The sequence below is a fragment of the Coregonus clupeaformis genome, chromosome 10 (assembly GCF_020615455.1).
Source record: "Coregonus clupeaformis isolate EN_2021a chromosome 10, ASM2061545v1, whole genome shotgun sequence".
Taxonomy (NCBI): domain Eukaryota; kingdom Metazoa; phylum Chordata; class Actinopteri; order Salmoniformes; family Salmonidae; genus Coregonus; species Coregonus clupeaformis.
This window is the reverse complement of record NC_059201.1, coordinates 9,668,379-9,687,402: the sequence shown is the minus strand read 5'-3', so window position 1 is coordinate 9,687,402 and position 19,024 is coordinate 9,668,379. Positions and strand designations below refer to the sequence as shown.

At 43.3% G+C, this 19,024-nt stretch overlaps 1 protein-coding gene and 1 non-coding gene across 2 annotated transcripts; both read left to right on the top strand.

The window, feature by feature from the left end:
- Window positions 1-752: 752 nt before the first annotated feature.
- On the top strand, window positions 753-828 carry trnaa-agc. The gene has a single exon. It is a non-coding gene; the product is annotated as a tRNA-Ala (tRNA).
- A 3,808-nt stretch (window positions 829-4,636) lies between these two features.
- LOC121574897 (protein Wnt-2b-A-like) lies at window positions 4,637-16,045 on the top strand. Its single transcript, XM_041887563.2, has 5 exons — window positions 4,637-5,310; window positions 8,317-8,537; window positions 12,057-12,334; window positions 12,601-12,865; window positions 13,725-16,045. Exons 1-5 carry the CDS (start codon window positions 5,153-5,155, stop codon window positions 13,952-13,954), a joined length of 1,152 nt encoding a protein of 383 aa, XP_041743497.1. The 5' UTR covers window positions 4,637-5,152; the 3' UTR covers window positions 13,955-16,045.
- The last annotated feature ends 2,979 nt before the right edge of the window (window positions 16,046-19,024 follow it).

The following is a 19,024-nucleotide window of genomic DNA, read 5'->3' as shown; positions in this document are numbered from 1 at the left end:
TTGTAAATGACATCGCCGAAGTCAAGGATCGGTAGGATAGTCAGTTTTACGAGGGCATGTTTGGCACCATGAGTGAAGGAGGCTTTGTTGCGAAATAGGAAGCTGATTCTAGATCTAACTTTTGATTGGAGATGCTTAATGTGAGTCTGGAAGGAGGGTTTACAGTCTAACCAGACACCTAGGTATTTGTAGTTGTCCACATACTCTAGGTCAGACCCGCCGAGAGTAGTGATTCTAGTCGGGTGGGCGGGTGCAAGCAGCGTTTGGTTGAAGAGCATGCATTTAGTTTTACTAGTGTTTAAGAGCAGTTGGAGGCTACGGAAGGAGTGTTGTATGGCGTTGAAGCTCATTTTGAGGTTTGTTAACACAGTGTCCAATGAAGGGCCAGATGTATACAAAATGGTGTCGTCTGCATAGAGGTGGATCCGAGTGTCACCAGCAGCAAGAGCGACATCATTGATATACACAGAGAATAGAGTCGGCTCGAGAATTGAACCCTGTAGCACCCCCATAGAGACGGCCAGAGGTCCAGACAACAGGCTCTCTGATTTGACACATTGAACTCTATCTGAGAAGTAGTTGGTGAACCAGGTGAGGCAGTCATTAGAGAAACCAAGGCTATTTAGTCTGCCAATAAGAATGCGGTGGTTGACAGAGTCGAAAGCCTTGGCCAGGTCGATGAAGACGGCTGCGCAGTTCAGTCTTTTATCGATCGCGGTTATAATATCGTTTAGGACCTTGAGCGTGGCTGAGGCCTCCTGTAGCTCAGTTGGTAGAGCATGGCGCTAGCAACGCTAGGGTTGTGGGTTTGATTCCCACGGGGGGCCAGTATGAAAAATGTATGCACTCACTAACTGTAAGTCGCTCTGGATAAGTGTCTGCTAAATGACTACAAAGGTAAACATTTCGGTGGCTAATTTTAGAAAGAAAGGGTCCAGATTGTCTAGCCCAGCTGATTTGTAGGGGTCCAGATTTTTCAGCTCTTTCAGAACATCAGCTGTATGAATTTGTGTGAAGGAGAAGCGGGGGGGTAGTGGTAGCCAGGTGGGAAGCATGGCCAGCCGTAGCAAAATGCTTGTTGAAATTCTCGATTATTGTAGATCTATCAGTGGTGACAGTGTTTCCTAGCCTCAGTGCAGTGGGCAGTTGGGTGGAGGTGCTCTTATTCTCCATGGATTTTACAGTGTCCCAAAACGTTTTGGAGTTAGTGCTACAGGATGCAAATTTCTGTTTGAAAAAGCTAGCCTTTGCTTTCCTAACTGATTGTGTATATTTGTTCCTGACTTCCCTGAAAAGTTGCATATCGCGGGGGCTGTTCGATGCTAATGCAGTACGCCACAGGATGTTTTTGTGCTGGTCAAGGGCAGTCAAGTCTGAGGAGAACCAGGGGCTATATCTGTTCTTAGTTCTGAATTTTTTTAATGGGGCATGCTTATTTAAGATTGAGAGGAAAGCACTTTTAAAGAACAACCAGGCATCCTCTACTGACGGAATGAGGTCAATATCCATCCAGGATACCGGGGCCAGGTCAATTAGAAAGGCCTGCTCGCTAAACTGTTTTAGGGAGCGTTTGACAGTGATGAGGGGTGGTCGTTTGACCGCGGACCCATTACGGACGCAGGCAATAAGGCAGTGATCGCTGAGATCCTGGTTGAAGACAGCGGAGGTGTATTTAGAGGGTAAATTTGTCAGGATGACATCTATGAGGGTGCCCATGTTAACAGATTTAGGGTTGTACCTGGTAGGTTCCTTGATAATTTGTGTGAGATTGAGGGCATCTAGTTTAGATTGTAGGTTGGCCGGGGTGTTAAGAATATCCCAGTTTAGGTCACCAAGCAGTACGAACTCTGAGGATAGATGGGGGGCAATCAGTTCACATATGGTGTCCAGGGCACAGCTCGGGGCTGAGGGGGGTCTGTAGCAAGCGGCAACAGTGAGATACTTATTTCTGGAAAGGTGGATTTCTAGAAGTAGAAGCTTCTAAAACCCCACCCCCTTTGGCAGTTCTATCGAGACGGAAAATGTTGTAGTTGCTAAGCCAGGATTCAGACACTGCTAGAACATCAGGGTTGGCAGAGTGTGCTAACGCAGTGAATAACTCAAACGTAGGGAGGAGGCTTCGGATGTTAACGTGCAAGAAACCAAGGCTTTTACAGTTACAGAAGTCAACAAATGATAATGCCTGGGGAGTAGGAGTGATACTGGGGGCTACAGGGCCTGGGTTAACCTCTACATCACCAGAGGAACAGAGGAGGAGTAGAATAAGGATACGGCTAAAGGCTTTAAGTACTGGTCTTCTAGTGCATTGGGTACAGAGAAAAAAAGGGGCAGATTTCCGGGCGTTGTAGAATAGATTCAGGGCATTATGTACAGACAAGGATATGGAAGGATATGAGTACAGTGGAGGTAAACCTAAATGTTGGGTAACGATGAAAGAGATAGCATCACTGGAGGCACCGATTGAGTCGGTCTCCGCGTGTATGGGGGGTGGGACAAAGGAGCTATCTAAGGCAGGTTGAGCTGGGCTGGGGGATCTACAGTGAAATAAGAAATAACCGAAACAGCAATAAGCAAGACATATTGACATGGGAGAGAGGCATAAAGCAATCACATACATTTCTTCTTCTATATGCAGACCCAGGACATACATTTCTTCTTCTATATGCAGATCCAGGACATACTGTACATTTGCCTGGCCTTTAGGTTCAACTTCTCTTGTTTTTTCCCCCCAACCTTTATGAACTCCTACCATCAAACAACAATAGCTCTTCAAATAAATACACCTCTACATGACCTCGGTCTCTTCTCAAGGGTTATCAAGATGACCATGCTACAAAGGAAAACACTTACTTTATCCTCACAATTGATATGCTAATCCATAAGATATTTGCTCTAAAGGTTTAAAGTTATATAGGTGAGGTTAATGTGTGGTTTAGGGGTAGGGTTAGGGGTATAGCGTTTAAAATCATATCTTTGAAAGACATTGTACTTCCGTCCTTTGTCGTAAGCTATGGCCAGACAGTGAAGGGAAAACTTAGTCAGTTGCACAACTGAATGTGTCTTCCACAGTTAACACAACCCCTCTGAATCATAGAGGTGTGGTGGGCTGCCTTAATCAACATCATCGGAGAAATTGTTGTTGGCAGTTAACTGCCTTGCTGAAGAGCAGAACGGCAGATTTTTCCACCATGCTGGCTCAAGGATTCGAACCATCTGCCTTTCGGTTAATGGCCCAACACTCTTAATCACTAGACTACCTGCCGCCCCTTGGTGACAACCATTAGTTCTCAAAGGCATCCAGCTGGGATCCAATGGCAGGCCAGGCCATGTGCTGAAACAGCCAACTAGGTCAGGCCAGGCCAAGCATGTGCTGAAACAACCAACCACCCCCCAGGACAGATTATGAGGCCTTTTAGTCTATCTCTATGGAGATACCAAGTTCCTGGTTAATGATGTGTCAAAGCATGAAAGCTTGACCTCTCATAGTTGAAGGTGCCCCAAGCAAAACATTCTCCAGCGCTTGCTGTGCTGACACAATGAAGCTCCAGACACATACCTGTTTTACCCCCACATCATAGCTTACAATGCTATGTATCAAACGTAACATCTAGATGAGGCAAGTTGATGTCATCTCAAGAAAATCAAGAGATGAGAGTAGTTACTGATGAGATGTATGGTTATTCTTCACCTCATTGGAAAGCTCTTGGCCATCTTTCTTGCCTTGTTTAAGGCTCTTGCATGTGTACTAACTGCCTTACAATACACTGTCAATAACGGTCTGTTCATTCAGTCATTTCTGTTTGATTGGTAGTTTCACAGATACTTTTCATAGGCCTAAGCAGTGTGCAATGTCATCTCCTAAAATAAACTACAGATTGTGTGGTCCCAGCCATCACACCATGTGGTCCTCATAGTAAGGTTTTTTTTATGGGCTTAACACAACACCATAATGCTCATGTAAGCAGTGAAATATATTAAAGTTTTGGGTTGTTTCTTAGATTGCTATGTATTTGTATAACACATATTTAAATGTATTGGATCTATTAGGATGTGTTTCATGAGGAAAATAGCGGGAATTAAATGCAATGGGATGAAAATAACAGCAACACCAAACAACATGAAACTATAATTTCACCACTGTCACCCATCCATAAATTACTGAACTCATTTCAATAGTTTTAATTTGGTAGGAGCAAAAACAGGCATTTTATTATCGGTTATATTGCGCATAAAGAAAGGGAGCTCTCCTTTTACGCATGTTCAATTCTTGCCTATGCACATAAAAAAAAAAATAGTTACATTCCTTAATTCAATGATTTCTATATGACTTAGTTAACTTAAAGCAAAGTCATTGAGATTAAAAGTATTTGGATAATTTTCCTCATAGGTTGCATCGAGACGCTTTATCATCAGTCAATGAGGGTGTCAAATTCTTTCCAATATGGGGATCACCAATATTTAAACGGCTATGTAGGGTAGATAACTTTTACTTGTGACGTCTAAATATAACGTCCCTTACCTCACCGTGCACATACCGGTGTTTGTAATTGTCTAACAAAAGGGGGGCATGGACAGCTGACGTGCTAGTGCAGTGTTTTGTCCTGCGGCGCATCTTCAGTCCGGACTGAGAAGAAGAGCGCGGCGTAGCTATCTGTCTCATCCTCGGAGAAATGAGTGACTGACTTTACCTTCCAGGAACAAGAAGTGGTTTCAGTTTCATCTTTTTTTCACCGTCTAGGATACTTGTGTTTGGGTTTGCAACTTCTTCAGCTTCACCTGTTATTCACGTCGAATGTCAAACAAATAGCCTAGGCTATAAAAACAAAACGCAACCGCGGAGGAAAAGTGTTTTCGTTGGCAACCGAACATCTGGCTGGACATTTGTGACAGTTTCTCAGAAGATGTGTCTTCATTCGATTTACTTTTACCAGACTGACTTTTGATAAGCACTGACTCGTCTCGAATAAGTCAGAGACAAACAATGGCATCAATGAACTGACAAGATATCAAATTAGCCTTTTGAAACAGGATGAATATAATTTTTCAACTTCTATAGATAGGCAGGTTTTCCCCCAATTATGAACAGTAAACCGTCGCTCAGGACTTGTCTTCTTCATTTTAAATTGTCTGCCTTCTGTTCACAAAAATAGAAATGTTTTGTTTCTTCAAACCCCGAGGATATTCCAGGACCAGGAAGGGGTCTCGAAATGGGACAATATCCCGACACTCCTCCAACTCAACATCAAGGCTATACTTTCCTATTATTCTTCTGCTTCTCATCTTCACACCTAGAGTGGATTCTTCCTGGTGGTGAGTGGTTTCTTTCATGTGCAATTGATCCTGCTGAAATAATCATATAATTTCTATCCAAGATTACATCTTTCATTTAAGTCTAGGAGAGCTCTGTCATTGATATCCAAGATGAGATCTTTCAGTGGTTTTGGATGACCAATTGTCTTCTTAATGAGCTAATTCTAAGATATTCCAAGACCCTGCAAAAGTTAGCCCTATTTATGTTGGCTATTTAGGAGTCGAAAATATAAGTGAGGAGAAATCATATGGCCTAATGCATATATAATGGTTGAATATGAATGTAATAAATAAATACATAATTATAAGCTCATCATTAAACATGCGAAACGTCTTGAACATAGTCAAGATCAAATGTAAAGCATGTTTGTATTTCAATTAAGGTTTTAGGGAAATGGTTTAGGCCAACCTTCAAAAATTCTGTAATAATATTTGTTCCTTTTTATAAGAGTCTATTCTCAGTAGGCTACATTTGCTTTTCACTGAAACCTGAGTTTATCTCTATGTTTATCCCAAACCTGAGATTGGCAATTATGTCTTGAAAGATGTGAATTCTCCTTGGGATGCAGGAGGTGGGGACAATAAGGTACACTAAATAATGGGCCACTGTTATGTGGCAATTTAAACAAATTCAAGATACACCCAATTTTAGTCTAAACCTCTATCACACCTTAGAATTAGACCCATACCCTGCTGGTACTTGTGAAGAGATCGCAGCCAACTCCAATTCAAAACAGCCACAGGGGGGAATGTGTGTGGATTGGAGTTTTAAAACATCAAAATAAAGAGAGATCAACCAACAACAGCACACTGTGTTCATGAAGATTCATGGGCTGAGGGACTTTCCACTATCAATCTTGCATATTGGAAATGGCAGATGCAGGCAGTGGTGGATGAAGAAGTGTTCCTTGACGATTTCTCTTGAGGGTAAGAACCCAGGGTGTAAAAAGGAAGTGCCTACCTCCAACACTCTAATCAAACTGCACAAAACATGATAAATCAGCTTTCAGCTAAGGGCAAAATCTTAATTTTCTATTCTGTTCTTATAGTTGAACTAGTTAAAGTAGATTAAATAAATCAAGTGGGCTCAACTCAAAAATACATTTTATGTAAAGAACAGTGAGGAATTGTATGACTGAATAAAAATAAGGCTGTGTGTGTAATTAAAACAGTGAAGTGAGGCAGAGTGGGGAGACATGGTAGCTCTCTCCAGACCAAGGGTCTAAATATGATTTATATAGTCCAGGTTTTTTTTTCATCATGATCGTGATCATTCAGATAAGCAGCAACGTGTTCTCTGGTGTTCTGGACTGATAGTCCTCTCCCCAAACTACGTATGAGGCGTAGAGATAGTCAGGGTCTTTTGGCTCAGCTCTCTACTCTCTCTATGGAGAGAGTAAACACTGTGTCTCTGCTCTGCTTTCCTGCTAAGGCTCAGGCAACAGGGAATGAATGCAGATTGTTGGGGGGAAGGGACAGCCATAACTGGAATGGAAACCCTTTTCTGTTGCTGTCTAGGTGGCGTGACACATAATGTAGCTGTGATTAAGCCTGGCAGTAATGACGTTTGGTCATCGTAGGGAGCGGGAAAGTTAGAGGAGCATGCCAGCTTATAGGAGACTGGTGATTTATAGAAGACTGGTGATTTATAGAAGACTGGCGACTTATAGGAGAATGGCGACTTATAGGAGACTGGAAACTTATAGGAGACTGGCGACTTATAGGAGACTGGAAACGTATAGGAGACTGGAAACTTATAGGAGACTGGTGATTTATAGGAGACTGGCGACTTATAGGAGACTGGTAACTTATAGGAGACTGGCAACTTATAGGAGACTGGTGACTTATAGGAGACTGGCGACTTATAAGAGACTGGAGGTTTATAGGAGATTGGCGATTTATAGGAGACTGGCGACTTATAGGAGACTGGCGACTTATAGGAGACTGGAAACTTATTGAAGACTGGAAACTTATAGGAGACTGGCGACTTATAGGAGACTGGAAACGTATAGGAGACTGGAAACTTATAGGAGACTGGTGATTTATAGGAGACTGGCGACTTATAGGAGACTGGTAACTTATAGGAGACTGGCAACTTATAGGAGACTGGTGACTTATAGGAGACTGGCGACTTATAAGAGACTGGAGGTTTATAGGAGATTGGCGATTTATAGGAGACTGGCGACTTATAGGAGACTGGCGACTTATAGGAGACTGGAAACTTATTGAAGACTGGAAACTTATAGGAGACTGGAGGTTTATGGGGACAGGTGCCTTATAGGAGACTGGTGACTTATAGGAGACTGGAGGTTTATGGGGACAGGTGCCTTATAGAAGACTGGTGACTTATAGGAGACTGGAGGTTTTTGGGGACAGTTGCCTTATAGGAGACTGGTGACTTATAGGAGACTGGAAACGTATAGAAGACTGGAGACTTATTGGAGACTGGCGACTTATAGGAGACTGGTGACTTATAGGAGACTGGTGACTTATAGGAGACTGGTGACTTATAGGAGACTGGTGACTTATAGGAGAATGGTGACTTATAGGAGACTGGTGACTTATAGGAGACCATGTCATACTGCATGGCTGCTTCACTGCACTCTGTGTTCCTGTCCCAGTCTCAGTGGTCAGGGGCCACTCCTAGTTAACTGTGTGGACTCTTCCCTGTCTGTGAAAGGGCTTCTGAAGGTCTCACATTTCATAACACTGTCCTCTGATGTACCATTTATGGCATGTTTCACAGCGTGGGATTACAATGAAGCGGGACAGAATGGTTAAATGCACACTTTGTAAGAATTACTGCTGTTCAATAGTCAATTAAATTAATGATGCCCATTGATTCTTGAAGAATCTATCAGACTGGACCTAACTTCACAAGCAATATACAGTATCTTGCCCTTCTAAAAGAAAACGAGATAAATAACATCTGTGTTTGCATAACAATAGTTCCTGGAAGTTTGACTGGTCTACCACTGACAGTGCACCTGTCTATCTGATCTGCAGGTACATTGGAGCCCTGGGTGCACGGGTGATCTGTGACAACATTCCAGGCCTGGTGAACAAGCAGCGCCAGCTGTGTCAGCGCCACCCGGACCTCATGCAGTCTATTGGGGAGGGTGCCAAGGAGTGGATCCGCGAGTGCCAGCACCAGTTCCGTCACCATCGCTGGAACTGCAGCACGCTGGACCGAGACCACACTGTCTTTGGCAGGGTCATGCTGCGCAGTAAGTCTGTGTGTGTGCATCTGCGTGTGTGTTTCCGTATGTGTCTGTGTATGTGTGTGTGTGTCCGTGTGTGTGTGTGTTAAGATGTTTAGTATTCAACCACTTGAATCTTAGATGAAAGATTCACTACATGAATCTGATACAATATGTAGAAGTGATGGATTGTTGTAGACTATTATAGAAGCATTAAGGGACTGTTCCATTTACTTTTAGACCTACAGATATCCAAGCCTTAAAGGGACATTTCTAAATGTTTGAACTTCATATTCATCATCTCCAGCACCACCCCAACATCAACATATGTGCAAAGGTTACGTTTCTATGTTTTGTAGTAAAAAAGATAAAGGAAGAGAAGTGTTTGCAATGACATCATCGGTGTGCATCATGTGATTTTGACCAATTATGAGGAGGCATTGTCTACTAATTGTCTACTAATTGTCTCCTAATTGGTTGATTTCATTGCAAACACTTATCTTCCTCTATCTTCTTTTGCTACAAAACATAGAAATGTGACATGTTCATATATGTTGATGTTGGGGTGGTGCTGGAGATGATGAATATGAAGTTTAACAATTTAGAAATTTCCCTTTAAGGGTATATGCATGTTATATACATATCTCAGTTCAACACTTCATACAACAGTTTATCATCTCTATGTACAGGGTGGTCCTCTGTAGCTCAATTGGTAGAGCATGGCGCTTGTAACGCCAGGGTAGTGGGTTCGATCCCCGGGACCATCCATGCGTAAAAATGTATGCACACATGATTGTAAGTCGCTTTGGTTAAAGCGTCTGCTAAATGGCATATTATTATTATGCGGTCAAATATATTGGCACCCCTTGCACTTTACAATGGAGTGAAATGTAGCAGAATGTTCTGTTCTCTCTTTTCAAAACTGGTATAATGGCTATTTTTTACCCTGTAGGCACCTGCAACTTACCACAGGTGAGAAAAATTACACAGTAAACAAGATAACTTGCCTCCAACCAAATTAATTAGAATTTTGAATAATTTCGTCAAGACCATTTTTTTTTTACTATGAAGTGAAAAATCTCAAATTCAGTTTGGATTATTTTTTATCTTGGTCCAGTGTAAATCAAACAAATACACATGAGAACGCCAAAAGTTATTTCAATTTAATCTTCTTTTAGAATAAATATGTAATCGTGCAAGGGTGCCAATATATTTGGCCGCACCTGTATGTTTCATTTGTTTGCCACTCTCCAATAAGGCAACAGGAGAAGCTACTAGTCTGCTCCACAGTACAGAGAGAATGTGTGAACAATATATATACTGAACAAAAATATGTACGCAACATGCAACAACTTCAAAGACTGTACTGAGTTACAGTTCATAGAAGGAACGGTAAATGTACTAGTGGTGATACTGGTGTGCCACCCCCGCGGCCTCCACAATGGATTAGTCCACTCAGACAGGTGTGAATCAGACAGGTGTCTTGTGTGCCATAATTGTTTTAACATATATATATTTGCCACTGCTCGACTAAAAAAACTTGGTCGACCAACAGCCTATCGACCAAACCATCGACCAGTCGACTAAATGGGATCAGCCCTACATTATATACACTGAACAAAAATAAAAATGCAACATGCACAAATGTCAATGATTTTACTGAGTTACAGTTCATATAAGGAAATCAGTCAATTGAAATAAATTCATTAGGCCCTAATCTATGGATTTCACATGACTGGGCAGAGGCACAGCCATGGGTGGGCCTGGGCGGGCATTGGCCCTCCCACATGGGAGCAAGGTCCACCCACTGGGAAGCCAGGCCCAGCCAATCAGAATGAGTTTTTCCCCACAAAAGGGCTTTATTGCAGACAGAAATACTCCTCAGTTTCATCAGCAGTCCAGGTGGCTGGTCTCAGACGATCCTGCAGGCATGGTTACACGTGATCTGTGGTTGTGAGGCCGGTTGGATATACTCCCGTGATCGGGAGTCCCATAGGGCGGCGCACAATTGGCCCAGCGTCGTCCGGGTTAGGGGAGGGTTTGGCCGGGGGGGCTTTACAAGTAGGCCATCATTGTAAATAAGAATTTGTTCTTAACTGACTTGCCTAGTTAAATAAAGGTTAAATAAAAAATAAATAAAAATATACTGCCAAATTCTCTAAAACGACACAGTCAGCATGCCAATTGCATGCTCCCTCACATCTGTGGCATTGTGTTGTGTGATAAAACTGCACATTTTAGAGTGGCCTTTTATTGTCCCCAGCACAAGGTACACCTGTGTAATGATAATGCTATTTAATCAGCTTCTTGATATGCCACACCTGTCAGGTGGATGGATTATCTTGGCAAAGGAGAAATACTCACTAACAGCGATGTAAACAAATTTGTGCTCAAAATTTGAGAAAAATAAGCTTTTTGTGCATATGGAACATTTCTGCGAACTTTTATTTCAGCTCATAAAAAATGGGATCAACACTTTACATGTTGCGTTTATATTTTTGTTCAGTAATAGTTTCACCTTCTCCATGAATGAGGAGCGTTGGAGAAAGTTGCTATTCTCTGAAGACAGGTAGCAGATAGAAAGATCCACATGGGTGACGTCTAAACAGAAATAGGAGATGTAAATATTTGGGTCGATGTTTCTGGCAGGCAGACAAAGCCGTGCTCCCTGACATATCGCCTGTGTTCTGCTTCATTGCGTGAGGAGGAATGAAAACTAGAGGTGGGTGGGAAAAGCAGACCAAATAACCCTGAATCTGCTCTCCTCTCAGATGGAAACATACCTAGTGACTGAGAAAGCTTCCATCTGTGCAAATTAAAGGGTGAAAGGAGAGGCGGCGTAAATGTGCTGCTAGCAGCCATGTTTATTTGTTCTACTCAACTACTGTATTGTGCATTGTTTTTCTTCATGGTGATGGAAAGTCTACAGGTACAAACCTAGATGACCAGCCTATGTACAATACAGTAATGTACATTTAGATTAAGTGGTTTGTAAGGATGGTAAATTAATATACACAAAAAGTGGTTGTTTTCCATGTTATTTGATCAAGAAAAATATTTAATATGATATGGATGTTTTGGGTCTTTGTCCATAACTTTGCACCTTTTGATGTAAATGTTTGAGGACAGGGTTTTGGTCTTTCTGGATTCCATTAGAACAGAAAAAGGGACAGGGCAACATATCTTACAATTCCAACTATTGAATCCTGCAAGATACTGTTCTTAATTATACAACTATCTTTTTTGCCAAAGCTGAGATGCTGAAAAAATGTTTTTTGCCCGCGCTACAGACGTCTATATAGGTCCACTAATACAGGACTAGTAAAGGCCCAGTGCACTACTTTTGTGAAAAAATATATTTGTCAATTTTTAAAACTTTTTTATATATGCATATTTTTTTCTTCTGATTTTTCAGGGGGTGCTGCAGCACCCCTACTTCCCATGGCTGTGGGAACACATCTACCCCTCCCTCCCTTCCCTGACCTTAACAGTAGCTGTCTAACAATGACATCTTCTAACACAATCTCCTCCATCATGTCTCCCCAGGTAGCCGGGAGGCAGCGTTTGTGTACGCAATCTCCTCGGCAGGCGTGGTCTATGCAATTACCAGAGCCTGCAGCCAGGGGGACCTCAAGGTCTGCAGCTGCGACGCCCACAAGCGGGGCCAGGCTAGTGACGACAGGGGCGAATTTGACTGGGGCGGCTGCAGCGACAACATCAACTATGGCATCAAGTTCACCAAGACGTTTGTTGATGCCAGGGAAAAGATGGTGAAGGACGCTCGGGCACTGATGAATCTACACAACAACCGCTGTGGACGAATGGTGAGCGATGGCTTCGGAGTTAAGGGGCATTATACTTTTTTAAATGTGCACTGTGATGCATCTGGACTTTCAACTAACATTAGAGCATGCTATAACTACTGTGTAACAACATGGTTACTACAATGGAACAAACATTGCTGGTAAAATTCAAGCCACTGTTGAACAGACATAAATGCTCTAGACATGAATAGTGAGTGTACTAGGTTGGTCACAGGTGAGCCTGTGTCTCAACCACCAATTAAATTGTCCAACCGTCTCGATTTCAGGCAGTGAAGCGCTTTATGAAACTGGAGTGCAAGTGTCATGGCGTCAGCGGCTCCTGCGCCCTCAGAACCTGCTGGCTGGCCATGTCGGACTTCCGGAGGACCGGGGACTACCTCCGGAAGAAGTACAACACGGCCATCGAGGTGACCATGAACCAGGATGGCACAGGGTTCATGGTGGCTGACAAGGACGTCAAGGGAACCACTAAGAATGACCTGGTGTATGTAGAAAACTCCCCTGACTACTGCCTCATGGACAGAGCAGCAGGTGGGTCAACTCATGCAGTTAAAGGTGTTAGGTACGGACAGGAGTTTTTCCTCAACACATGACCTGACAGAGAAAACCCCAGATGTTTTAGCAATGGCTTATGCAAAAATGAGAGTATATGATTCAACATAATATCACATTTAGTCAAACGTAGTTTGAAAACATATGGGACGTTATTCAAGTGCTTATCACCAAACTTGGGGGAAATATTGCCATCAGAAACCTAGTTGCTCTGAGTCAAGAGTGTTACCCAGAAGTTAGATAATACAGCGGCCTACTCCTCAAATACGGCTACGAGAATACCAGACTCATCTGCCGAAGGCCTGCATACCTGCATAGCTTAGAGTTCAATTATTTGACCTTTAACTTCTCTCTAATTCCAACTGAGTTTTCTCTGCCTTGGTAATCTCTGTCTTTCACGCCCCTCATGTCCCATCACTTCAGCAGAGCGTTCAATGAGGTCTAGAACAGTTAACAGGCTCTGGTTATGATACTTTGGGTGTATTGTGTGTTACTGGCATCATCCTCATCTCTGTTAGACCTATGGTTAAAGGTTGACACGTAGTGAACTGCTGTTAATTTAGAAGAGAAACTACACTACGCCCCTCTACTACTTCAAGGTGCAACAGGGCTGATTTTAAAGGGCTTATAGCTCTCTTCTCTGCTAATCTTTTATTGTATAGGAATTCACACCCTAAGGATACAACAGGGTAATTTTTCAAATCCTTCTGTAGTCACTATTAAGCTCCACTCCCAAATCCTAAAGGGGATTACCTCCACTCACACCCATTCTTACACCCCTTCACTCACGGGCCGACTGGTCTTTAACCATGGCTTCTGTCTTGTGCCCTCTCCACAGGCTCCCTGGGAACGTCAGGGAGAGTCTGCAACAAGTCTTCTAGAGGCACAGACGGCTGCGAGGTCATGTGTTGCGGACGGGGCTATGACACGATGCGTGTCAAGCGAGTCACCAAGTGCGAGTGCAAGTTCAAGTGGTGTTGTGCCGTTGAGTGTAAGGACTGTGAGGACACGGTGGACGTTCACACCTGCAAGCCCCACAAGCGACCCGATTGGCTGGACCTAACCTGACGCTGAGGCCCGGCCTTTCAAAGGACGTAGCAGTGGCCAACTGCATTGTGGGATATGTATTCCCTACCCCTGACTCCTTTCTGACCTCCATTACCTCTGGCATGGTTCTCATCTGACAACCCCTTCTAAAGTGACATCCTAAAGAACCTTTCCCAAGGTGCCATATCCCAAGTTGGTTTGGATGGTGCAGTACTGTATGGGACTGTTCTGTGGGAAGGCTGCTTAAGAGAATGGTTGGGCCGGGAGAGGGGATAGTTCCTATTTACGTTTATGTTTGTTTGTGTTGATCTGGGAAAATACTATTGTGTGCTGCTTCCAAGGTGTTGAGGACACTTCATTTCTACAGACATTCATTCACACAGTATCTGTTGTCGAAATGTGGAACAGGACATTATACTGTGAGCACACCAGAGATTGAGTTAGGATTGTTGGGTGGTGTATGTGTTGTTGTTTTTTGAACTGAAATTGTACTCTGCTTGATATAATGGAAAGACTGACTTGTATTCAGTTGTTAGGAGAGTGAACCCCCCCCAAAAAGGACATCATACCTTAACCTACTGGTAAAGTGAATTGGAATGGATGTACAGCAGAAAGTTGCACCAAGTCTAACAATCAACTTTTACCGCAGGCCAGAGAGCTGCTCTATGGACACTAATGTAGCTAAATATGGAGCAAAGAAATTCATTTAAACAAATGTTTCTATTATAAGAGTTAAGTGAAACAGACATTGTGGTGGACTGAGATGGATAGTATGTCTCCTCTCTCTTCAGTGTGACAGGTACTCTTACAGTATGTGTTATCAATCTATTATTGTACATGTTCCTAAATGTATACGGTGTGATGGACGGGAGCTGTCATCTCTTGCTCATTATTTTTCACTGGTTTCCGATTACTGACGCTGCTAGCTTCTATATCTCCGAAGTTATCATTCTCACTTTGGGGCACTTTTATTCTGCATCCGTATGCAACACTACAGCCATTTCACTGTCAGGGTTGTGTTGTAGGCTACAGGTGGTTCTGGGTTGTGTTGTAGGCTACAGGTGGTTCTGGGTTGTGTTGTAGGCTACAGGTGGTTCTGGGTTGTGTTGTAGGCTACAGGTGGTTCTGGGTTGTGTTGTAGGCTACAGGTGGTTCTGGGTTGTGTTGTAGGCTACAGGTGGTTCTGGGTTGTGTTGTAGGCTACAGGTGGTTCTGGGTTGTGTTGTAGGCTACAGGTGGTTCAGGGTTGTGTTGTAGGCTACAGGTGGTTCTGGGTTGTGTTGTAGGCTACAGGTGGTTCTGGGTTGTGTTGTAGGCTACAGGTGGTTCTGGGTTGTGTTGTAGGCTACAGGTGGTTCTGGGTTGTGTTGTAGGCTACAGGTGGTTCTGGGTTGTGTTGTAGGCTACAGGTGGTTCAGGGTTGTGTTGTAGGCTACAGGTGGTTCAGGGTTGTGTTGTAGGCTACAGGTGGTTCTGGGTTGTGTTGTAGGCTACAGGTGGTTCTGGGTTGTGTTGTAGGCTACAGGTGGTTCTGGGTTGTGTTGTAGGCTACAGGTGGTTCTGGGTTGTGTTGTAGGCTACAGGTGGTTTAGGGTTGTGTTGTAGGCTACAGGTGGTTCTGGGTTGTGTTGTAGGCTACAGGTGGTTCTGGGTTGTGTTGTAGGCTACAGGTGGTTCTGACCGATCTGGGAGAAATTAAGGACTTTGTGAAACTAGGCCATGATGTTACACAACGTAGAGGAGCTGAGAACCAGAATTGAACATTCAAATCAACATTCAGAAATGCACGTAGGCCTATAGGGAGTCAGGCCATTGGAGACTGGACAAATGGTACAAAGTTTGAACCACATGGAACCCAAGATTGAACAAAATCAGTAAAATCCATGCGATGATCATAACTACTTTGTAAGCTGAATGAGGCTTCAGTTTACGTAAAAAATATCAACATTTTCAAGTGTAAATGGTAATTGATATGATTTTAATGCAATGTTCTCGAACGGTTGGGAGTCGTGGGCCAAGTTGTACTGTAATGTTAGTTGAAGGGTTATTGTCACCTTGGGGAGGACCCCAAAATACCACACTTGTTCTATATTAAACCTTGTTGATCCTTCACATCAGATTTCTTCCATCCCCATATCACTGTCACTGAGATACAGGAGCTGATATTCACTGAATATAGGCTACTCCACACTTTTCTTGAGTAATTCATTCAATTAAGATATATATACTTTTTTCCTCCTAATGTCAGTGCCAGACACAGCATTTACATTTGAGTCATTTAGCAGACGCTCTTATCCAGAGTGACTTACAGTTAGTGCATACATTTTCATACTGGCCCCCCATGGGAATCGAACCCACAACCCTGGCGTTGCAAGCGCCATGCTCTACCAACTGAGCTACACAGGGCCTGCTTTCAGCACATGCCGAATCCGTGGTGAAGGCCATCCAATTACAACAGACTACTCCTCACCAATGCCAAAAGTTTGAATTATTTCTCTATTTCAGAGACTGTGTAAACCAGGGGATATTATGCAGACTGTTTTCTTTACACAGAGCATTATTGTAAAATGATTAGTCATATTAATCACTTTCGAAAAAGCTTTTATTGGTCTCTAAATCTTTTTAAAGGGCAGTGCAACTGTGTCCTTGTGGAAATGTCCTGCCAAATCTCATATAGTGAACAGTGAACAGGGAACAGGAAACGCCTGCCTTTCTCACATCAGTCTTCTAAAATAACCAGCTTGTCACTGTCTGCATTCTCCTCCTATCATAGTGATATCTAATGGGCATCTATTTAGTCACAGGATGATCATTCTAAAATTGTCCCGGGGGAAAGAAAGTTGAGGGTGGAAGACCTCAATGCACTCAGTGACATAATAAAAAGAAATAAGTATCGTAGTGTATTAACTTCAGGGATGTAGCTCAGTTGGTAGAGCATGGCGTTTGCAACGCCAGGGTTGTGGGTTCGATTCCCACGGGGGGCCAGTATGAAAAATTAAATAAAAATAATGTATGCACTCACTAATTGTAAGTCGCTCTGGATAAGAGCGTCTGCTAAATGACAAAAATGTAAATGTAAATCATACAACAGTTAGTTTAGATGCAAAAACATCTAATCAGTATGAATGATTGTAATTCCCATTTATTTATTACAAAAAGTTACTGGGGGCCTCTGGCCTTATCTGTCCTATTTAACAAATTCTGCGGTTCACCATGCACTCCTTGCCAAATCTCAGTTTTGCTGAGTAATAGAGGAAAATATGTATGTTTACTTTTAGAAGTTGTCCCATGGCTTCCGGGACTGCATGCAGAAATGTGTTGAAAGTTACTATGTCGGAGTTTCATTCGTTTAGTTTGGCCCTGAACAGAGCCCTATCGACTGTAAGATTTGTGGTGGCACACACTGGTCCTCACTGTGCTCAACAGAACAGCAGCTCCAGCCAAGTGATATCAGCACTAGTTGCTGGTAGAGAGTCCGAGTCCTAGTGGTCTTCTTTCTTATCCTAAGGCTCTAGCTGCATTACAACACAGAACCCAAATACACAGCCCACCCTAACATGTCATCGGCCATCAACTGCTTTATGGTTATGTTGGTGGTGATCTGGTTACGTTGGCTCATCCCTGATCTTATTCGTGTCATAAATTCAACACGATATGAATCATAGCATATTGTCGTAACCCCATAGTCAACACATCCCGCACCTGGTCCCACTGTGCTGCGGCCTAGGAGGCTGCTTTAGAGTTGGGTGGTGGGACAGTGTTTGGTTGAGCCATGTGCTTGGTACTTACCTGTCTGTGTGTCCGAGCCGACCGCAGTCCTCAACAGCGCAGCATAGCAGCAGGCTTAGGGTCAGTGCCAGTGATAGGTCCCTGGGGCAGATTTATAGGGGAGTTAATTGTAATATATACGTGACCTTCAGGGACATGCATGGCAAGGCTCCCAGGCGAGGTTCATGGTCTATTAACACGTTCGCTGTCCGGGTGAGATTACCGGGCTGCCGGCAGAGGATTAACACATGAAAACCCTTATCTAGTGAGTCAACTGTCAAGAATGCGTCTCTCACCAAGTTTTTGTGTGACTGTCTGTTGCTGTAGAGAGGATGAACAGAAGATGGATACAAAGATAGCGTCTGCTCAGTTATAGGCCAACTCTTTTTACACGAATGTGCTGACCCAAACCTAATCTCACTTGACCTGGAACTAAAGTCTTGTGTAATTGGTCAGATGCTCAATTATGTTCTGGGTTGAGAAGAAATGGGAACCGAAACGAGGAGCTTTGCAAGTTACGGGCAAGTCTATAGGCCAAATAGCCTCTCCCCTTCCGAAATTCAAAAGATGCTTACACCTGCGAAATCGTGATTTGTCCAAAGCAACAGATCTAATCCTGCTTGTTATCTCACGCATGCCGTTGTATCATGACAGATCTATGTTACCATTTATGTCTACGTAGTCTGTCCACCAGAGATTAACCTGAACTGTACTGTGCTAGCTCAGATTGTTTCTGTATTTTTCAGCGACTCCAGTGAATGTGAAACCAGGCCATCTTTGTCACTAGTGTGACAAGGGTTTTATTCTCCCTGCCACCCTTGTCACTAGTGTGACAAGGGTTTTATTCTCCCTGCCATTCAGTGGATTATTAGCCTGGCCCCAGATCTGTATTAAACCAACACCTCTCACTATTGCTGTATAGCCTACATACGCAACAGACAGGAATTGGCTAAAGCACATACAGATCTGGGACCAGGCTAGTGGCTTATCGTATATTCCCAGTCTGTCTACCCCAAAGTAGACAGCTTACCCTGTCCTCTCCAGCTTCTGACCTCTGATCGGCAGAGTTGACCATCCAGGCCGGCCAGCTCCAGCATTGTTTGGTTTGTAGTTGAGGTGATACCAGGTATATACAATAAATCATGAGCTTCATCAAAGGGACTTGGGTCTCACATCAGTTCATCCAGTCTCCATGTGCAGGAGCACACCAAACGACCATCTCTATCCCACCACATAGCATCTGCAAGTCCCAAACCAGAGAGAATGAGGGCTGGCTACACACTCCAATCAGGAAATTGTTTCAGAGTAGCTTTGAGAGTATAG